The following is an 18,308-nucleotide window of genomic DNA, read 5'->3' on the forward strand; positions in this document are numbered from 1 at the left end:
TATCAGATAAACATGTTTATTACTTTAGATTTTTCATATATATTTTATTATGTATTATTACAAAAAAACCTTAATAGTCTGATGGTAGTAGACTGCTTTCTTGAACACACAAACTTCATACATATCAAAATATACCATCCTCAACTATATGACTGGACTGCAAAATGCTTGCTATAAAGTATGTAAAAAAAAATAAAGACATAGTTTATCATACCTTCCAACCTTATAAAGGGTTGCTATCTAGTAAAATATAACATTTATCTTACAACAACAATTCGATAGGTTTCAAGATTAGTATTATGTAGGATATTTTTCCAACAGACTAAAGAGATAATTCAGGTTAAAAGCTAGAAATGTATAAAACACCAGAAGACAGGTTTCAAAAAAGAACGTGTTACAAAATTAGACAGTCATCCTTAAAAAAACTTTTTGACCAATTCTTCTGTTCAAAATGACTAAAGTGACTTAAGTATTTTTAAATATTTCAGAAACACTTCCTCAAAAATTTTCAAGATGATAGCCTTCAGATGTTCCCTTAGTCCCAGTGTTGCTCAGATAAATAAATCTCGGAAGAACCACCAAACACAGGCTTTCTGAGACAAGCACGGTGCCTTTTCTTTTTCTTCCTTCTTTTTTTTTTTTTTAAGGCACAGAAACATCACTTTTATTTGGATAACAAAGGATCTCCAAATTATATTTTAAAATAAATCCTAATATCACTCACGTAAAAAAAGTTTAGCACACTTTTCACAAATGATTTTTGTAAAACAGAATACATATAATTTTATGTTTAAGACATTTTGTTTTCAGTTTTCTACAATTTCCAACTTGCACCTGTGTTTAATACTGCTTTAGTCCGCTAGACATTAACTGATTGCTTTTCTAAACCTAAGGATTATATAGTTTTAGTATAAATATATTATCATATTTTTGCAAAATTTTGACAAAACCAAGTAAGAATGCCTTGTTTTAAGTCCATGCTCCTGCCACTGTTTAGAAAATCTGATTTAATGATCAAAAAAGTTATTGGTCGCCACTCCTTTGTTGTAACAATCTTCCTTCTAAACTGCCACTCAGTTTTTACATTATAATAAGCAATAGAAAAACCAAAGAAATTATATTAATCTTAGTTCTTCCTTTTGCAGTGTCTTTTCTTCTTATACCCAGTGCATAGAAATAGGCACTCCTCAACCAACGTTCAACTGCTGAAATTTTAACAGTTAAAATATCAACACAACTCTTAATAAATATTCTTTTGGGGGACTGTGAGAAATAAAATACTTAAGTTTATACAAGTATTCATAAACAAAATATTCTCATTTATCCCAATGCCCTAGCTCATACGAGTGCTATAGAGGCAATTAAAAAGGAAAAATTTCTTGAGTAGTTCACACACTATGGAGAATTAGTTAAAACTGAAAAGCAGTCTAAAAATTTTAAAAGGCAGGCTAAATATTAGCTATGCTCACTATTACATGGTATACAGCAATTTGGTAATTCATAGTACCACATAGTTTACACAGGTCCCATATTAAGGCCTGCTTTTAAAATTGTCACTAAAGAGAAAATAGTCTCAATTTATTTATTTAAACCATTAATTTAGATAATACCTTTTAAAGCCTATAAATTTAACATAGCCAAGACTTGGTATTTGAGAAAAAGGCTTCAGTACGGGGTATGAACAATGAAAGATTATAAAGGCATGTAATAAAAATGATCCATAAAAACAAATATACCTCAAGCACGTCCACCTGTACCTCTAGGTTAGGTCAGAAACTAATTCAATATTTTAAGAATCATATAATTTTAAACTCTGCACTAAGTCAGCCTAACCTTTATAAAAAAATGAATTAGGGCCAGGTGCAATGACTCAAGCCTGTAATCCCAGTGCTTTAGGAGGCTGAGGCGGGAGGACCACTTGAGCCCAGGAGTTTGAGGGCACAGTGAGCTGTGATTACACCACTGCACTCTAGCCCAGGCAACAGAGCAAGACCCTTCACATTAAAAAAATAATAATAAAAATGGGTAAGTTTGGTGGCTCACACCTGAAATCCCAACACTTTGGGAGGCCAAGACAGGAGGATTGCTTGAGCAGCCCAGGAGTTTGAGACCAGCCTAGAAGATAATAGTGAGACGCTGTCCCTATTATGTAAAAAAAAAAAAAAAAGTTAAAAAAAAAAAAAAGAGGGCTGGGCACGGTGGCTCAAGCCTGTAATCCCAGCACTTTGGGAGGCCAAGGCGGGTGGATCATGAGGTCAAGAGATCGAGACCATCCTGGTCAACATGGTGAAACCCCGTCTCTACTAAAAAAATACAAAAAATTAGCTGGGCATGGTGGCACGTGCCTGTAATCCCAGCTACTCAGGAGGCTGAGGCAGGAGAATTGCCTGAACCCGGGAGGCGGAGGTTGCGGTGAGCTGAGATCGCACCATTGCACTCCAGCCTGGGTAACAAGAGTGAAACTCCATCTCAAAAAAAAAAAAAAAAAAAAAAAAAAAAAGAGGTTTTCTTATGTGTAACTGAAGCAACGGGTTGCATAAGAGATGGCTATAAACAAAATTAAAACTCAGGATCATGGTCTATCTACAAAGCTACTTTAAACTTTGATGATTCCAAGCAAGGAAGCCATATTTGCTTATCCAAAAAGTAACTGATATTCAGAGTAAGCAATGTGCTAGATACTGTAAGAATTTAAAAATACCAACACACATGCGTATTAAAAAGACACTGGCAGGCCAGGCGCGGTGGCTCACGCCTGCAATCCCAGCACTTGGGAGGCCAAGGCATGTGAATCACCTAAGTTCAAGAGTTTGAGACCAGCCTAGCCAACATGGTGAAACCCAGTTTCTACAAAAAATACAAAAATTAGCTGGGTGTGGTACCACACACCTGTAATCCCAGCTACTCAGGAGGCTGAGGCAGGACAATCACTTGAACCTGGGAGGCGGAGGTTAAAGTGAGCTGAGATTGTGCCACTGCACTTCAGCCTGGGCAATAGAGCCAGACTCTGTCTCAAAAAAAAAAAAAAAAAAAAAAAAAAGACACTGGCTTCAAATATACAATCTGGTAGAGGAATAATATACAATTAGAGAACAAGTTTACCACCCTGTACCACAAAAAACTCTCATGGGTGTTAATTCTGAATATATGGCTTGAAATCCCTTAAACTTTTAAAAATACACGTAACATGTAAGGCTTATAAAAAGTTTTATTAAAATATTTTATAAAAATGATGGCATGTCTCATCCAGGTTGTTTAAGATGGTATCACTACCGGGAAGGTGAGTGGTTGTGGGGGAAAGACAAGAAAGAATGGCATCACCTACCAGCTCCCACAATATCAAGCACAGATTTGCAAAAATTTTCACTTTACATATGAGGTAATATGTTTTCTCCACATCCTGTCCTCACTTATCAGGTAAGAAGAATTTGATTCCTTTAAGATTAAAAAACAAGCATGCCTTCATTAAAAGAGAATAAAAGAAATAAATCATCACGTCTTCTGGATTCATAAGCAGCCCCTAACTCTTCCATTTATTCTACTGCATTTGTAAACTGTTCTTCTTGAAGTTTCAGTTTAAAGTCCTCTCTGATTCTTTCCAGTAACTCTGGTTTAAAAATAACATCCAGGGCCGTCATTGCCAGAGCTTTGGCCGTCCGCAAAGTGTAGAACTGAGCTTCCTGTGACCCTAGAGGGTAGAGAAAATAAAATACCTCCTTACTTATTTAAACTTGTTATTAATTTCTCAGGTCAGCTCTCCATATCTAAACTGGCTCTCCAACTGTCCACCACAGTACAGTATTTATTGAGGTGATGATATGTAGGGAAATAACTGGTTAAACAGAAAGGCAGCTACTACCAGGAGAAGAGCATGCGTGCCAAAATGGTCACATCCAGCAACACTTACCAGCAGCTTCTGTGTACTGTTCAGTATGATTCAAGGCATTAGACCCAATGTAAAAATATGGATGAATTCCAGGAACCACAAAAGTAACATTTCCAAAATCTGTGGATCCTTGGAACACACAAAGCAAGAAAAGTACATGTAAGTATATGTGGTTAAGTATTCTTGAGTTATGAAGTCATAGTCCCTGTTAGAAGAGACCCAGAGGGCCGGGCGCGGTGGCTCAAGCCTGTAATCCCAGCACTTTGGGAGGCTGAGGCGGGTGGATCACGAGGTCAAGAGATCAAGACCATCCTGGTCAACATGGTGAAACCCCATCTCTACTAAAAATACAAAAAATTAGCTGAGCATGGTGGCGCGTGCCTGTAATCCCAGCTACTCAGGAGGCTGAGGCAGGAGAATTGCCTGAACCCAGGAGGCGGAGGTTGCGGTGAGCCGAGATCACGCCATTGCACTCCAGCCTGGGTAACAAGAGCAAAACTCCATCTCAAAAAAAAAAAAAAAAAAAGAGACCCAGAGAAGTGAGCTTCTTAGAGTTGTCCACATGCTCGTGCTTTCATGGCTCGCCTTCCACTGAGCCTGCCAACCACTCACCTGCACCAGTCACATCTCTCATGAAGGTCATGCAAACCTGCCGTGGCCCGGTCTCACGGTGTTTACTGGCCCTCTCGGCAGCACTCCACACTGCCACCAACTCCCTTTCTTCTTTTCTGCAACACAGCACTTGCGTAACTTCCCTTCTGCCTCTCTGATGGCCCCTTATTCTGTCTCTCTTGGGGATATATCCCCCTCTACGATGAAATATTAGTTATGGAAGCATCCATGTCAGGTCCTTTCTCTTCTCACTGCATATTCTTTCTCAAGATTTTGTCCATATGTATTGCCTCAAATCACCACCAACTCAAATCTATTCCCAGTCTCTTCTAAGTTCCATGCTTAGACATCCAGTTGCCAGACTGGATGTCTTGGATGTCTTCCAGGTAGATCGAACTTATATCTAAAGTCAAATACATCATCTTTCTCTTCTTCTACCTCCACCCCACCTATCAACAGTACCTGAGCCAAGTATCTCAGAATCCTAACGCTCTTTGTATCACCATCACCAACTCCTGTCCCCAGTCTAAGCTATCATCATCTCTTGCCTGAACTAAAAGTTTGCTAATTGGTCTAGCAGCATCTACTCAACTTGCCTTTTTTTTTTTTTCAATCTTAACTCCATTCACCTTTCCAACCTGATCTCATACCATGTTCCCACTACCTTCTCTGCCCCAGACACTCTAGACACTCACCATGGTCTCCCTGCCACAGGACCCTTGCACATGCTATCTCGGCTTCATCCCTGTAACTCTTAACCTTCAAATTCCATCTTAAGCATCATTTCCTCAGCAAAGCCTTACTTACTTCACCTCCCCATAAACTGAAATCCCTCCAGGATAGGCTCTCACAGAGATGTATTACTCTCCTTTACAGCACTTTTAAATTTTCCATGTATTGGATGATTTGGTTCATGCTTATTTCAAAAACTAAATTATGAGGCTGTATAAGGCAAGAAATAGTATTGGAAATGACTGTATCTCTAGCTTCTCATATGATTGACAGATACTTGTTGAATAAATCACAGTAAAAACAAAGCCTTATGTTCACTCAGTAGATATTTACTGAATGTTTATCACATGTCAAACACCATGCCAGGCAAAGTGAGACTACACAATGAGTGGTAAGAGAATAAAGGAGTATGTGACAAACAGCAGCTAACATTTATCTGGAATACTGTGTTCCAAACACAATCCTAAGTGCTTCGTATGTATTCTCATTAATATTTAGAACAGTTTCCATTTTAAACATTAAAAAAAAACAAGGCTTATGGGGATTAAATAACATGCCGATAGTCTCACAGCTGCCAGTTATGTGGTAAAGGCAGACAGAGGCCAGGCTTTGAGGCATAATACCCTCTGTATAAAAGTACTGCTTCAGAAAACATTCATAAGCACTTAACTATGCCAGAAATGGCTCCAGACACTGAGGATGCACAGTGATGGGACATCAGTGAACAGGATAGAAAAAGCTTCTCTAATGTTGAAAAGGTCTGAGTATAAAAACAAAACAAAACAAAAAAGGATGGACAAAAAAAAGCCTGTTGTGTATTTTAAGTTCTTACTTGTGGAGCTAGACCCTAGAGCCTATAAATCGTACCAAAATCACAGCCACTTTATCCTACTCTTTTGTCCATTATGTAAAACCTAAACCCAAGGTAGAGCTGACCATGTGTCTTCCCTTCCTCAGCTATACTGCAGAAACCTGCTAGGGTGAAAGAACAGAACCATGAAGACTGCCTTAACAAATTCATGGTCTTCAATGCAGAGCTGAGCTCTAATGCTATTCAGAAAGAAAAGAAAACACAAAACTGATGTCCCTGACCAACTCCTCTCAGTGGCAATTCTCTCTCAATTCCTCAGCCCCACCAATGCTCACTGTGTGCTACCTCCTAGAGGGAAAGGCTCTGAACTCCCTGACCTCCTTCCTAAACATTACAGCTACTTCTCAAGTATCTTCCCTTAAAAATTATTTTCTTTTCCACATTTCCCTCAAGGCTGTATCCACTCTATTTTTCTTGAAAGCTAACTCTCTTGAAAAAGAATAGTCTTTGCTATTTCTGCTGTCTCACCAGTCAATGCCCTGGGTAGAGATGTGAGACCTCGCACCTGGTACCACCTGTTCTTGTACTATTTTCTTCCAGACAATCCATGAATTTTTTATTAGTAGACTCCAGTGGACTGTAGACCATACTCATCTTACTTAGTCACCTGACATGATTTACTCCTCCTTCTTTTCTGTAAGTTGTCTTGGCTTCCACGACTTCTCCTCTCTCCTGATTGTCTGGCTTTTTCTCCAACCACTCTGTTGACTACCATTGTCTGATCTCTGGGAATCTTCTTCCTCTACGTATTTGGGCAACCTCATCAACATCTATGTCTTCTATTACCTCCCATATATGGACAACTCCTAAATCTCCAAACTAGACATCTTTTTGGGTTCTAGATTTAACAGGTACTGAACAGCTCCACTTAGAAGTAACTACAGGCCAGGTGTGGTGGCTTATGCCTGTAATCCCAGCACTTTGAGAGGCCAAGGCAGGCAGATCACCTGGGGTCGGGAGTTCATGACTAGCCTTATCAACATGGAGAAACCTCATTTCTACTAAAAATACAAAATCAGCTGGGCATGCTAGCACAGGCCTGTAATCCCAACTACCTGGGAGGCTGAAGCAGGAGAATCACTTGAACCCAGGAGGCAGAGGTTGCAGTGAGCCAAGACTGCACCATTGCACTCCAGCCTAGGCAACAAGAGCAAAATTCCGTCTCAAAAAACAAACAAAGACATAGTATAAGTTTAACATATTAATAATTTATAACAATCTCTCTTACCCTAATCTGCTCTTTCTCTTGATCTCTTTATCTTAATGAATGACACTGACACCCCATTTTCACCACCAAGTGCTTTTGGGCCTACTTCATCAACATCTATTTTTAAAACATAAGATACATTTCTAACTTGCAAAAAAGGGGAAAAAAAAAAAAAAACAAAAAACTGACATAACCCCAAATATGCTCATGATTATTTCAATTCTAGTTGTCTGTTGCTCCTCAGATGCTGAAAATGCCCCAGATAACGAAGTACTTAGTAACCTACCTATTGTGATGACTGAGAATGGATTAATATTCTATATCCCACCTTAGCAACTTACTTAAAAATTAGAAAGAAACTTAAAACACTAGAAATATTTGGAATATAGACAAAAATATAGGTTGACTATTTCTAAAATTAAGTCTGCTCATTTGACATTCTACACTCAAGAGTCCATTAGTTTCTTTCCCCTATTAATTATGTTTGTGAAAATACTAAAAACATCTGCAGTACCTCCCTATCTCCCAAATCATTAAATAAAACCAATTTAGCCAAAGATGGTATTTCTCTTTCTCAAATAGTTTAATATATATAAAAAAGAACTTAATTACCTGAAGGGCCATTCAACATTGTATCTTCTGAAATGAATTCTATTCCTAGCTTTCTTCCATTTTCCATATAAGCTTTCCATAGGCTCTTATTGGGAAGAACATTGTAATAATCATGTGCTCCACCTTTAATTTCCACCTATAAAAAATTGCAAAACATGCTCTAGCATTGGTGTAAGAGAAAAAATAAATTGCAAAACAAATTTTGAAAAAAAAATTCAAATTCACTATCTAATTTTTAAACCAAACCAGTGATAGTTCTCTAATAGGAAGAGATTTAAGAGAAGGCACTCTCCCTTCCAGATTAACACTTTCAAATCTCTTGTCTTAGAAAAGAAAAAAAAAAAAAAAAAGATGTATTTTCTATAATGGTACTTCCTAGGACCCTATCTTCTTTATACTCTAAACCCCACAATGTCACCAAGCTCTATACTAGCTAGCGAGTGTCAACTTCAGTCGCCTAGATAGGGTGTGAGGAGAACCCAGAAATTTTTATTAATTTGTATTTTATTTTATATTTGAGATGGAGTCTCACTGTGTTGCCCAGGCTGGAGTGCAGTAGTGCAATCTCAGCTCACTGCAACCTCCGCCTCCCAGGTTCAAGTGATTCTCCTGCTTTAGCCTCTCAAGTACCTGGCATTACAGGCGCCCACTACCCAGCCTGGCTAATTTTTTTCTGTATTTTAGCAGAGATGCAGTTTCACTATGTTGGCCAGGCTGGTCTCGAACTCCTGCAAGTGATACACCCACCGCGGCCTCTCAAAATGCTGGGATGAAGTCGTGAGCCAAGCGCTCGGCCTAATTTTTATTTTAACTTGCACCCTCCAAGTAATTCTGATGTAGGTGATCCAAAAACCACACTCTGAGAACACTGCTCTAGGATTCCGTCTCCAAAAGAAAAAAGAAATTAAGCTTTACTAATATTAAATATACAAACTAACACTGATGTCACTGCCTGGTGTGAGAGGTACAAAAGCACCCTGAGGGAAAGGTAGAAGATCTGCAATGAGAAAGGGTTGACAATAGACCTCATTTATTAATTTCAGTATATAAAGACACAGAAGCAGCTTTTGTGTACCCAGCTAAGTAGATTTACAGATTCAGTTCTGATTAAAAGAAAACTGGCAATATTCCCTCATACTAAAGATAATACCTACATTAGCGACAGCCAATCATAAAATGGCAGAGATGACCTTTCTTTTATTCTTCGCAACATCTATGGTAGAAATAATGACGACCTAATCAGATTTTACAAGTCAGCCAAAATATAAGAAATTACTAAAAGATTATTTAAAATATAGATTTAGACCAGGCAAGGTGGCTCACACCAGCAATCCCAGCACTTTGGGAGGCCAAAGCAGGAGGATCACTTGAGCCCAGGCGTTTGAGACCAGCCTGGGCAACACAGGGAGACCCTATCCCTACAGAAAACTTTAAAAATAAATTAATTACATATAGATTCAAATCCAGTAACAACAAACCTTATTCTAAAGGAATACTGTACGCCTTGAGATACTGCCTAATGATAATAGTTCATATGCATATGTATTTCACAAATATTTATAATTTTAAACAAATAAGAGAATAAATATTTAGTTTTTACTGCCCTAGGTTAGGGACGCTTCATAGTTTTCATTCACTAAATCTATACCCATCTTCTCTAGTGGCATATGAAAATACATCTTTGCTCCCACATGTGTTCACGTATTTATCTATTCACTACAACACAACACGAGCTTTTATATTCTTATCTTTGCAGACTATATTCTCTAAGAACTGTCAGTCTCTTTCCTTCACATACATATCTGAAAGTATGATCACCCTTCAAAGCTCAGTTTAGGTCTATAGTCTTGGACAAAAACTTCTTCCAAGATTAACAGCCCCAGACCACTCTTTCTCACCTCTGATCCTCAGAATGCATTCCACATCACTCTCAGGACACATAACATACGCTTTCTGAGAATTACTGCTACTGTGAGATACTGCTACTACTATGTCAATCAATCATACATCTCTAAACTAACAAGAACAAAAAAATAAGGTAATATAAATGAAGGCTGGGCTGTAAACCTTCACAAACATTATCTCATTTAATTCTCACAAGAACCCTAAGATAGATTGTTATCTCCATTTTTCAACCAAGAAAATGGAGGGCCAAAGACACTAAACATTTCTAAAGGTTACAGAATTAGCTAGGCTGAGAGTTATGGGTTATACCTCATCTCTCCAACTAGACTACAGGCTCCCTCCAGGGCAAGATTCATAACTTATATAATTCTAAAACTCACTCCGCTTTACACAGTACATAATTGGGAGGCAAAGGCTGCGGTGAGCCGAGACTGCACCACTGCACTCCAGCCTGGGCGACACAAGGAGACTCTGTATTACGGTTCAAATCAACAAAACCAGTTGAGCGTGGTGGCTCACACCTGTAATCCCAGCACTTTGGGACGCTGAGGTGTGTGGATCACCTGAGGTCAGGAGTTCAAGACCAGCCTGGCCAGCAGGGCAAAACCCTGTCTCTACTAAAAACACAAAAAATCGCTAGGTGCAGTGGCTCATGCCTGTAATCCCAGCACTTTGGGAGGCTGGGGTGGGCAGATCATGAGGTCAGGAGTTTGAGACCAGCCTGGCCAACACTGTGAAACCCCGTCTCTACTAAAGATACCAAAAATTAGCTGGGTGTAGTGGCGTGCGCCTGTAATCTCAGCTACTTGGGAGGCTGAGGCAAGAGAATTGCTTGAACCTGGGAGGCGAAAGTTACAGTGAGCCAAGATGGTGCTATTGCACCGCAGTCTGGGTGACAGGGCAAGACTTCGTCTCAAAAACAAACAAACAAAAACAAATCAATAAAACCTCTCGACTAACTTCCGTGTATATTTTTCTTCCATTCCAGCAAGCCATAGTATTTATATCACTACTATACACATCTATAAGTACAAAAATAGCTTTTACTGGCTGGGTGAAGTGGTTCATGCCTATAACCCTAGTACTTCAGAAGGCCAAGGTGGGAGGGTCACTTGAACTCAGGAGTTTGAGACCAGCCTGGCCAACATGGCAAGACCCTGTCTCCACAAAAATATACAAAAAATTAGCCAGGTGTGGTGGTGCATGCCTGTAGTCCCAGCTACTCAGGAGGATGAGGTGGGAGGCCAAGATGAGAGGGCTGCTTGAGCCCGGAAGGCAGAGATTGCAGTCAGCCAAGCCTGTGCCACTGCACTTCAGCCTGGGCAACAGAGCAAAACTGTATCTGGGGGTAAAAAAAGTTTTTGCTGATTTTGCCATAGTTTCCTTTATAGAAACTACATCGAGCAATTATAAAAGTGTAACTGCCAACAAGGAAGGATGTAACTTGTAAAATGGCAGGGATTCTAGCATAGAAGTATCAGAATGATTCTAATTACTATATAGGTAAGATGACCTGTCATCTTCCCTGTTGCAGGCACTGAGAAGTAAAACATGTAAAAATTGAAGACTTTCAGGCCGGGCGCGGTGGCTCAAGCCTGTAATCCCAGCACTTTGGGAGGCTGAGGCGGGTGGATCATGAGGTCAAGAGATCGAGACCATCCTGGTCACATGGTGAAACCCCGTCTCTACTAAAAATACAAAAAATTAGCTGGGCATGGTGGCGCGTGCCTGTAATCCCAGCTACTCAGGAGGCTGAAGCAGGAGAATTGCCTGAACCCAGGAGGCGGAGGCTGCGGTGAGCCGAGATCGTGCCATTGCACTCCAGCCTGGGTAACAAGAGCGAAACTCCATCTCAAAAAAAAAAAAAATTGAAGACTTTCACATTAACTATTCAGCCAACTCAATCTGCATATTCAACGTGTTACCGAATAAAAGAGTCAAGTTAGGTTTTAATCTAACAGCGCTAGCCCACATGTATACCTCTGATTGTAACTTAGATTAACTTTTAAAAGTTCTTACTGTGCACCCTGAAGCCAAAGCTGCAGCTCTGAAGCAATCTTCTGCCTTTCTGGTCAAAACTTGAAGTTCTTTCATTGAGGGTGCACGGAAGTAATAGATTAATTCAGAATAAGAAGGAATGATATTGGGTTTTACTCCACCATTTTTTATTATACCTATAAAAAGAACCAAATTACTACAATTAAGCTTGGTGACCATTTCTTTAAGCTTAAATACACTCATTAAGTTTTTCAGCCAATATGTATATAAAGAACAATAATTTAAACTTACTGGCTTCAACAATATACCAATCAAAGATTTTGATATGTTGTACAACTGAAATGTCTTTTACTTTTTGAGATGGAGTTTCACTCTTGTTGCCTAGGCTGAAGTACAATAATGTGATCTCAGCTCAACAAAACCTCTGCCTCCTTGGTTCAAGCGGTTCTCTTGCCTCAGCCTCCCTCGCGGCTGGGATTACAGGCATGCGCCACCACGCCTGGCTAATTTTGTATTTTTAATAGAGACGAGGTTTCTCCACGTTGGTCAGGCTGGTTTCGAACTCCCAACCTCAGATGATCCACCCACCTCGGCCTCCCAAAGTGTTGGGATTACAGGTGTGAGCCACTGTGCCCAGCCTGTGCAACTGAAATTTCTATACATAGGGTGATAGGGTGATACTTTTTGCTAACAGAAAACATAATTATCCATATGTACTTCATTCAAAGGAATTTATATAATGTTAAGAAATTATTAGCCGGGCGCGGTGGCTCAAGCCTGTAATCCCAGCACTTTGGGAGGCCGAGGCGGGTGGATCACAAGGTCAAGAGATCGAGACCATCCTGGTCAACATAGTGAAACCCCGTCTCTACTAAAAATACAAAAAATTAGCTGGGCGTGGTGGCGCGTGCCTGTAATCCCAGCTACTCAGGAGGCTGAGACAGGAGAATTGCCTGAACCCAGGAGGCGGAGGTTGCGGTGAGCCGAGATCGTACCATTGCACTCCAGCCTGGGTAACAAGAGCGAAACTCCGGCTCAAAAAAAAAAAAGAAATTATGACCCAGACTATAAAGAAATTTAGAAATTATATAACTACACCAAATAAACTTAGTAACATCTTAACATCTGGAAAAGATTTTACCATACTTCAACAATGGTATGAAGTTCCATAATTACCTTGTACCTCGGGAATCCCATGAATATTTTAAATAGCATTTAGCTCTAGAAAAATAATTTTCATGCCAAGAAAAAAACCAATGCAGGTCAAAGATCACTAAGTATTACCAACTGCCAAAACAAATGCATTTATTTGGAATTACAAAGAAAAAGATTCACTCAAAGTAATAATTAAAATGAATATGCAAAATCCAATGTCATATGACTTACTTTAAAAAAATATTTCTATACGTTCCTGTTTCTTCTTTTTAAAGAAGCTAAGGCAGGAAAACTGGTAAAAGTACAATTACAAATTGACTTCAGGCCATAGCAAAATCAGTCTGCATATTCAATGTGTTACCAAATAAGAGAGTCAAGTTAGGTTTCAAGTTAGGTAAAGAATAGATACTAAAATATAACAATTTCCTAAATCATAAGGAAATAAATTAAAAAATGAATGTGTGCTTTCATTACAGTACTTTATGACTGTATTTATATTATGGTGATATGTATATAATTTTAAAAGATACTATTCAGGACCAAGCTTGGTGGCTCACACCTGTACTCCCAGCACTTAGGGAGGCTGAGGTGGGCAGATCTCTTGAGGCCAGGCGTTTCAGACCAGCCTGCCCAACAGAGCAAAACCCTGTTTCTGCAAAAAAATACAAATATTAGCTGGATATGGTGGTGCTCGCTCTCCTGTGACCCCAGCTATTTGGGAGGCTGAGGCAGGAGGATCACTTGAACCCAGGAGGTGGAAGTTGCAGTGAGCTGAGATTGCAACACTGCACTCCAGCCTGGGCAACAGAGCATGACTGTCTCAAAAACAAAAAACACACAAAAAAAGATATTACTCGGGACTAACAGCACTTAAGTAAAACCAGCAGTTATTACACCTTTTTTTTAATTGAGGAAGTGACAAAATTTGGTTATCATTAAGAAACAATGAGGACAACTGGAAAATCAAGATCCAATTTTCAAATACCCACAGAAAGAATACAGCTCCTTATAGAAAACCTTTATCTTTGATACTCAAAGATGACATTCCATTTTTGTACAATAGCTAAAACTGTCTTTCTACCCACATATAGACAAACCATATCCTGTCAAATAAATTTCTGAAAATATGCTTAAAAATCAGAATATTCATATGAGGTACAAAAATGTTTCCAAATTTTAAAAAATTGAATATTAAATAATTATACTGCATTGAAACATATTAACCATCATCTATTACAGAACGTATTTGACATCCATACCATGAACTCTCCAGGTTGGTTTCATTTGCTGTCTGAACACAGACAGATTGTTATAGGCCAGCACAGCAGCATCTAATGCATTTAATCCTTCCCAGGGATAAGCAGCAGAATGAGATGCTTTTCCATAGTATTTCACAGTCACACTAGGAAATAAAAAATCATTTGAAATTACTTTTTTCTTATTACTACTAACGTAAGAAAATCCAGGTAGTCAGAATTACCCAACTACTATTCAAAATTAATTCACATTGTTGAACTTTTGATTTGCAAATTTTTTGTAGTTGTAACACTGCAATTTGCTATGGTTTATTATTATGTAACATAGTGCTTGACACAAAGAAAACATTCCTAAAAAAGAGAGAAAAAGAGAACAGATTAAATGTATACAAAATTTAATTCAAACATGCAATATGGTAACAGGTGCTGAAATTACAAGAAAAAAAAAAAAAGGATCCTGTATGTTTTTACACAGCATTGTGATGATTCTATATCAAAAGTCTGCAAAAAATCAGAAATTCTGTCTTAATAGGGGGACAGTCAGGAAAGACAGAAAGGAGTTAATATTTGAAGTGGGTTAAGACAATCTCTGAAAATCAGATTATATTCAACGTTATCATAAGATACCCTAATATTAAAGCAGCTGTTCCTGACCAATATCCAATATTTTATTAATGTTCCAAAATGCCTGTATTACTAATATTTTACATTTTTATAAATTGTTACTCTACTTACAAATAGTTCTCACACCAGTCTAACTGCTCTAATAAAATAAAGATTAGGCCGGGGGCGCGGTGGCTCAAGCCTGTAATCCCAGCACTTTGGGAGGCCGAGGCAGGTGGATCACGAGGTCAAGAGATCGAGACCATCCAGGTCAACGTGGTGAAACCCCGTCTCTACTAAAAATACAAAAAATTAGCTGGGCCTGGTGGCGCGTGCCTGTCATCCCAGCTACTCGGGAGGCTGAGGCAGGAGAATTGCCTGAACCCAGGAGGCGGAGGTTGCAGTGAGCCGAGATCGCGCCATTGCACTCCAGCCTGGGTAACAAGAGCGAAACTCCGTCTCAAAAAAAAAAAAGATTAGAGAAAGGAATGCATGTTGAATAGTTACTTATAAAGCTCTATGACTGACTTGCTTAGACAACGCTTTTTAAGCCTGATTAATAGTACCCACATTTAGATTATTAGAAAACCAATCTGGTCTTATTTTAATGGGCTAGAGTCAGGGTCCTTAGAATGCTTTTTTTTTTTTTCCTTGCCTTGTGCATCATGCATGTTACAGGGAAAGAATGCTTTTATTTCTTAACTGATTCCAGACATCCTATTAGCAGGAAAAAAATCAAGGAAAAACATCCAAACATTTATTAGATTTCAGGATACTGTATTGTTATTTCCTTGATATATATCTTATCACCATCACCTTGAAATGAATTTTTTTTTTATACTCATCTCGCTCTGTCACCCCAGCTGGTGTGCACTGGTTTGATCGCAGCTCACTGCAGTCTCTACATCCCAAGCTCAAACAATCCTTCTCTGCCTCAGCCTCCCACAGATGAATAGCTGAGACCACAGGAGTGCTCCATGCCGAGCTAATTTTTTATTTCTTTGTAGAGACAGGGCCTCACTATGTTGCCCAGGCTGGTCTTGAACTCCTGGGCTTAAGAGATACTCCTGCCTTGGCCTCCCTAAGTGCTATGATTACAGGTGTGAGCCACCTGGCCTAGCAAAACTGGAATTTTATCACAACTGGGGATAAATATAAAAATGAAAAGGATAATATGAAATTATTTGACAAGTATACTATTTATTTCAAGATATACTATTTAATTTTAAAAAGCCAGAACAATATATTGAGAATACCTCAGGAAAACCTTCCTTCACAATTTGGTTTACACATAATTCTATTTATGTCCCATAAGTACACCAAAAACACTCTGAAAAGGACACATATCTCTAGAAAAAAGACTGGATTTGGGAAAGGTGGTCAGCAGGATTGCTTTATCTTTTTTTTTTTTTTTTTTGAGACGGAGTTTCACTCTTGTTACCCAGGCTGGAGTGCAATGGCGCGATCTCAGCTCACCGCAACCTCCGCCTCCTGGGTTCAGGCAATTCTCCTGCCTCAGCCTCCTGAGTAGCTGGGATTACAGGCACGTGCCACCATGCCCAGCTAATTTTTTGTATTTTTAGTAGAGACGGGGTTTCACCATGTTGACCAGGCTGGTCTCGATCTCTCAACCTTGTGATCCACCCGCCTCGGCCTCCCAAAGTGCTTTATCTTACTCATTAGAAATGTTTGGTCGAGCGCGGTGGCTCGAGCCCGCAATTCCAGCACTTTGGGAGGCCAAGGTGGGTGGATCACTTAAGGTCAGGAATTCAAGACCAGCCTGGACAACATGGTGACCCTATCTCTACTAAAAATACAAAAATTAGCTGTGTGTGGTAGTGCTTGCCTATAATCCCAGCACTTTGGGAGGCCGAGGTAGGTGGATCACCTAAGTTAGGAGTTCGGGACCAGCCTGGCCAGGATGGTGAAACCTCACCTCTACTAAAAATGCGAAAATTAGCTGGGCGCACATGGTGGTGCATCCCAGCTACTTGAGAGATTAAGGCAGGAAAATCACTTGAAACTGGGATATGGAGGTTGCAGTGAGCCAAGATTGCGCCATTACACTCTGAGTGTGATTCCATCTCAAAGAAAAAAAAAAGAGATGACCAATGAGAAAGCTAAGAAGCCAGACACTAAGAGGAGGCCTGGGGTCAAGTGTGCTGACTTCAGAACCAAGACCATGAAGAAGCCTAACCCTAAGTTCAAGAAGGCTAATGAGCGGCAGAGCCTGCCTGTGTCTGCAGGCTCCTTCTTGCCAGAGGCAAGGGTAGACATTTCTAATCTCCAGTGTTTTCTAGAGACGGACTAGTATATTACCATCCTTGAAATCAAAGTTGAAAGATTCTTCCTATTGTCACAGTACCAATTCCCAGTGATAAGAAGGAAGATACCATACAGTTAAAATGATCACTCTTTGAAAGCAGGACCTGGTAAGGTGCTAAGAAATGGGATACCTGGGTATAATCTAGAAGCACTGCTGTGATGGCTCTGCTATCACTCCCTAGGTACTAACCTACTTCTGAGGAAACACATGGTTTTGCTGAAGCAGCTGAGCAGTGGCTTCTTGTGCTCGGACCACTAACTACTATGGTTACTATTATGGTTCAAATTTCTGGTATAAGAAATCTAGCTGGGCGCGGTGGCTCAAGCCTGTAATCCCAGCACTTTGGGAGGCTGAGGCGGGTGGGTCACAAGGTCAAGAGAGTGAGACCATCCTGGTCAACATGGTGAAACCCCGTCTCTACTAAAAAAAAAGGAAAAAAAAAAATTAGCTGGGCATGGTGGCGCGTGCCTTTAATCCCAGCTACTCAGGAGGCTGAGGCAGGAGAATTGCCTGAACCCAGGAGGCGGAGGTTGCAGTGAGCCGAGATGACGCCATTGCACTCCAGCCTGGGTAACAAGAGTGAAACTCCGTCTCAAAAAAAAAAAAAAAAAAAAGAAATCTAAACCACTTCAATGATGTGTGCTCCTAGGTACTAAAAAGTGAGTTCCTCAACATAAAGAAAGACAAACGGTTTCAGCAGCGACAAATCAGAAAAGCACAGATTGTCAAGTTCCACAAAAATCATAGCTGCTCATGTTCCATATTCTCTCTCAGGACATAATTTATCCTCTTTGCAAAGAACTCAAATTAAAGTAAATAAATGGAGTAGTATGTTTTCTTCCCATATCTAAGAGAATCACCTCTTGCAAATCTATTCATCTGCAAAGACCATATCATATCAAAGGATAGATGTTTTCCAGAAACCAGATTACTGACAGTTCAAAAGAGAACTTAAGTGTCAATATGTTTGCTATTCCTATGCTTTTCAAGTGCTACTATTTTAATACTCCAATTATGAACACCCTAGAATCTCAATTACAAGAGGCTTGCCAAATGTCACTTCATACATCAAGACATCTCGTCACTGTCTTTCAATTTACTTCTTATTTTTCTTTTTTTTCTTCCATTTTCATCCCATTTTCTGA

The 18,308-nt window shown here is 39.5% G+C and overlaps 1 protein-coding gene across 2 annotated transcripts in view; it reads right to left on the reverse strand.

Moving 5' to 3' along the window:
- The window catches only part of PM20D2 (peptidase M20 domain containing 2), a 25,001-nt gene continuing 6,693 nt past the window's right edge, over nt 1-18,308 (reverse strand). The window contains exons 3-7 of one of the 2 annotated variants that reach the window (XM_010333797.3): nt 14,238-14,380; nt 11,845-11,999; nt 7,921-8,056; nt 3,908-4,015; nt 1-3,688 (exon numbers count right to left, since the gene is read on the reverse strand). In XM_010333797.3, coding sequence (XP_010332099.3) covers nt 3,534-3,688; nt 3,908-4,015; nt 7,921-8,056; nt 11,845-11,999; nt 14,238-14,380 — 697 coding nt within the window. In that variant the 3' untranslated portion in view covers nt 1-3,533. Of the gene's footprint in view, nt 3,689-3,907; nt 4,615-7,920; nt 8,057-11,844; nt 12,000-14,237; nt 14,381-18,308 lie in introns of those variants that run through there. The other variant, XM_074397705.1, reaches the window with a different exon arrangement.

Source organism: Saimiri boliviensis, chromosome 4, assembly GCF_048565385.1.
Source record: "Saimiri boliviensis isolate mSaiBol1 chromosome 4, mSaiBol1.pri, whole genome shotgun sequence".
Lineage (NCBI taxonomy): Eukaryota > Metazoa > Chordata > Mammalia > Primates > Cebidae > Saimiri > Saimiri boliviensis.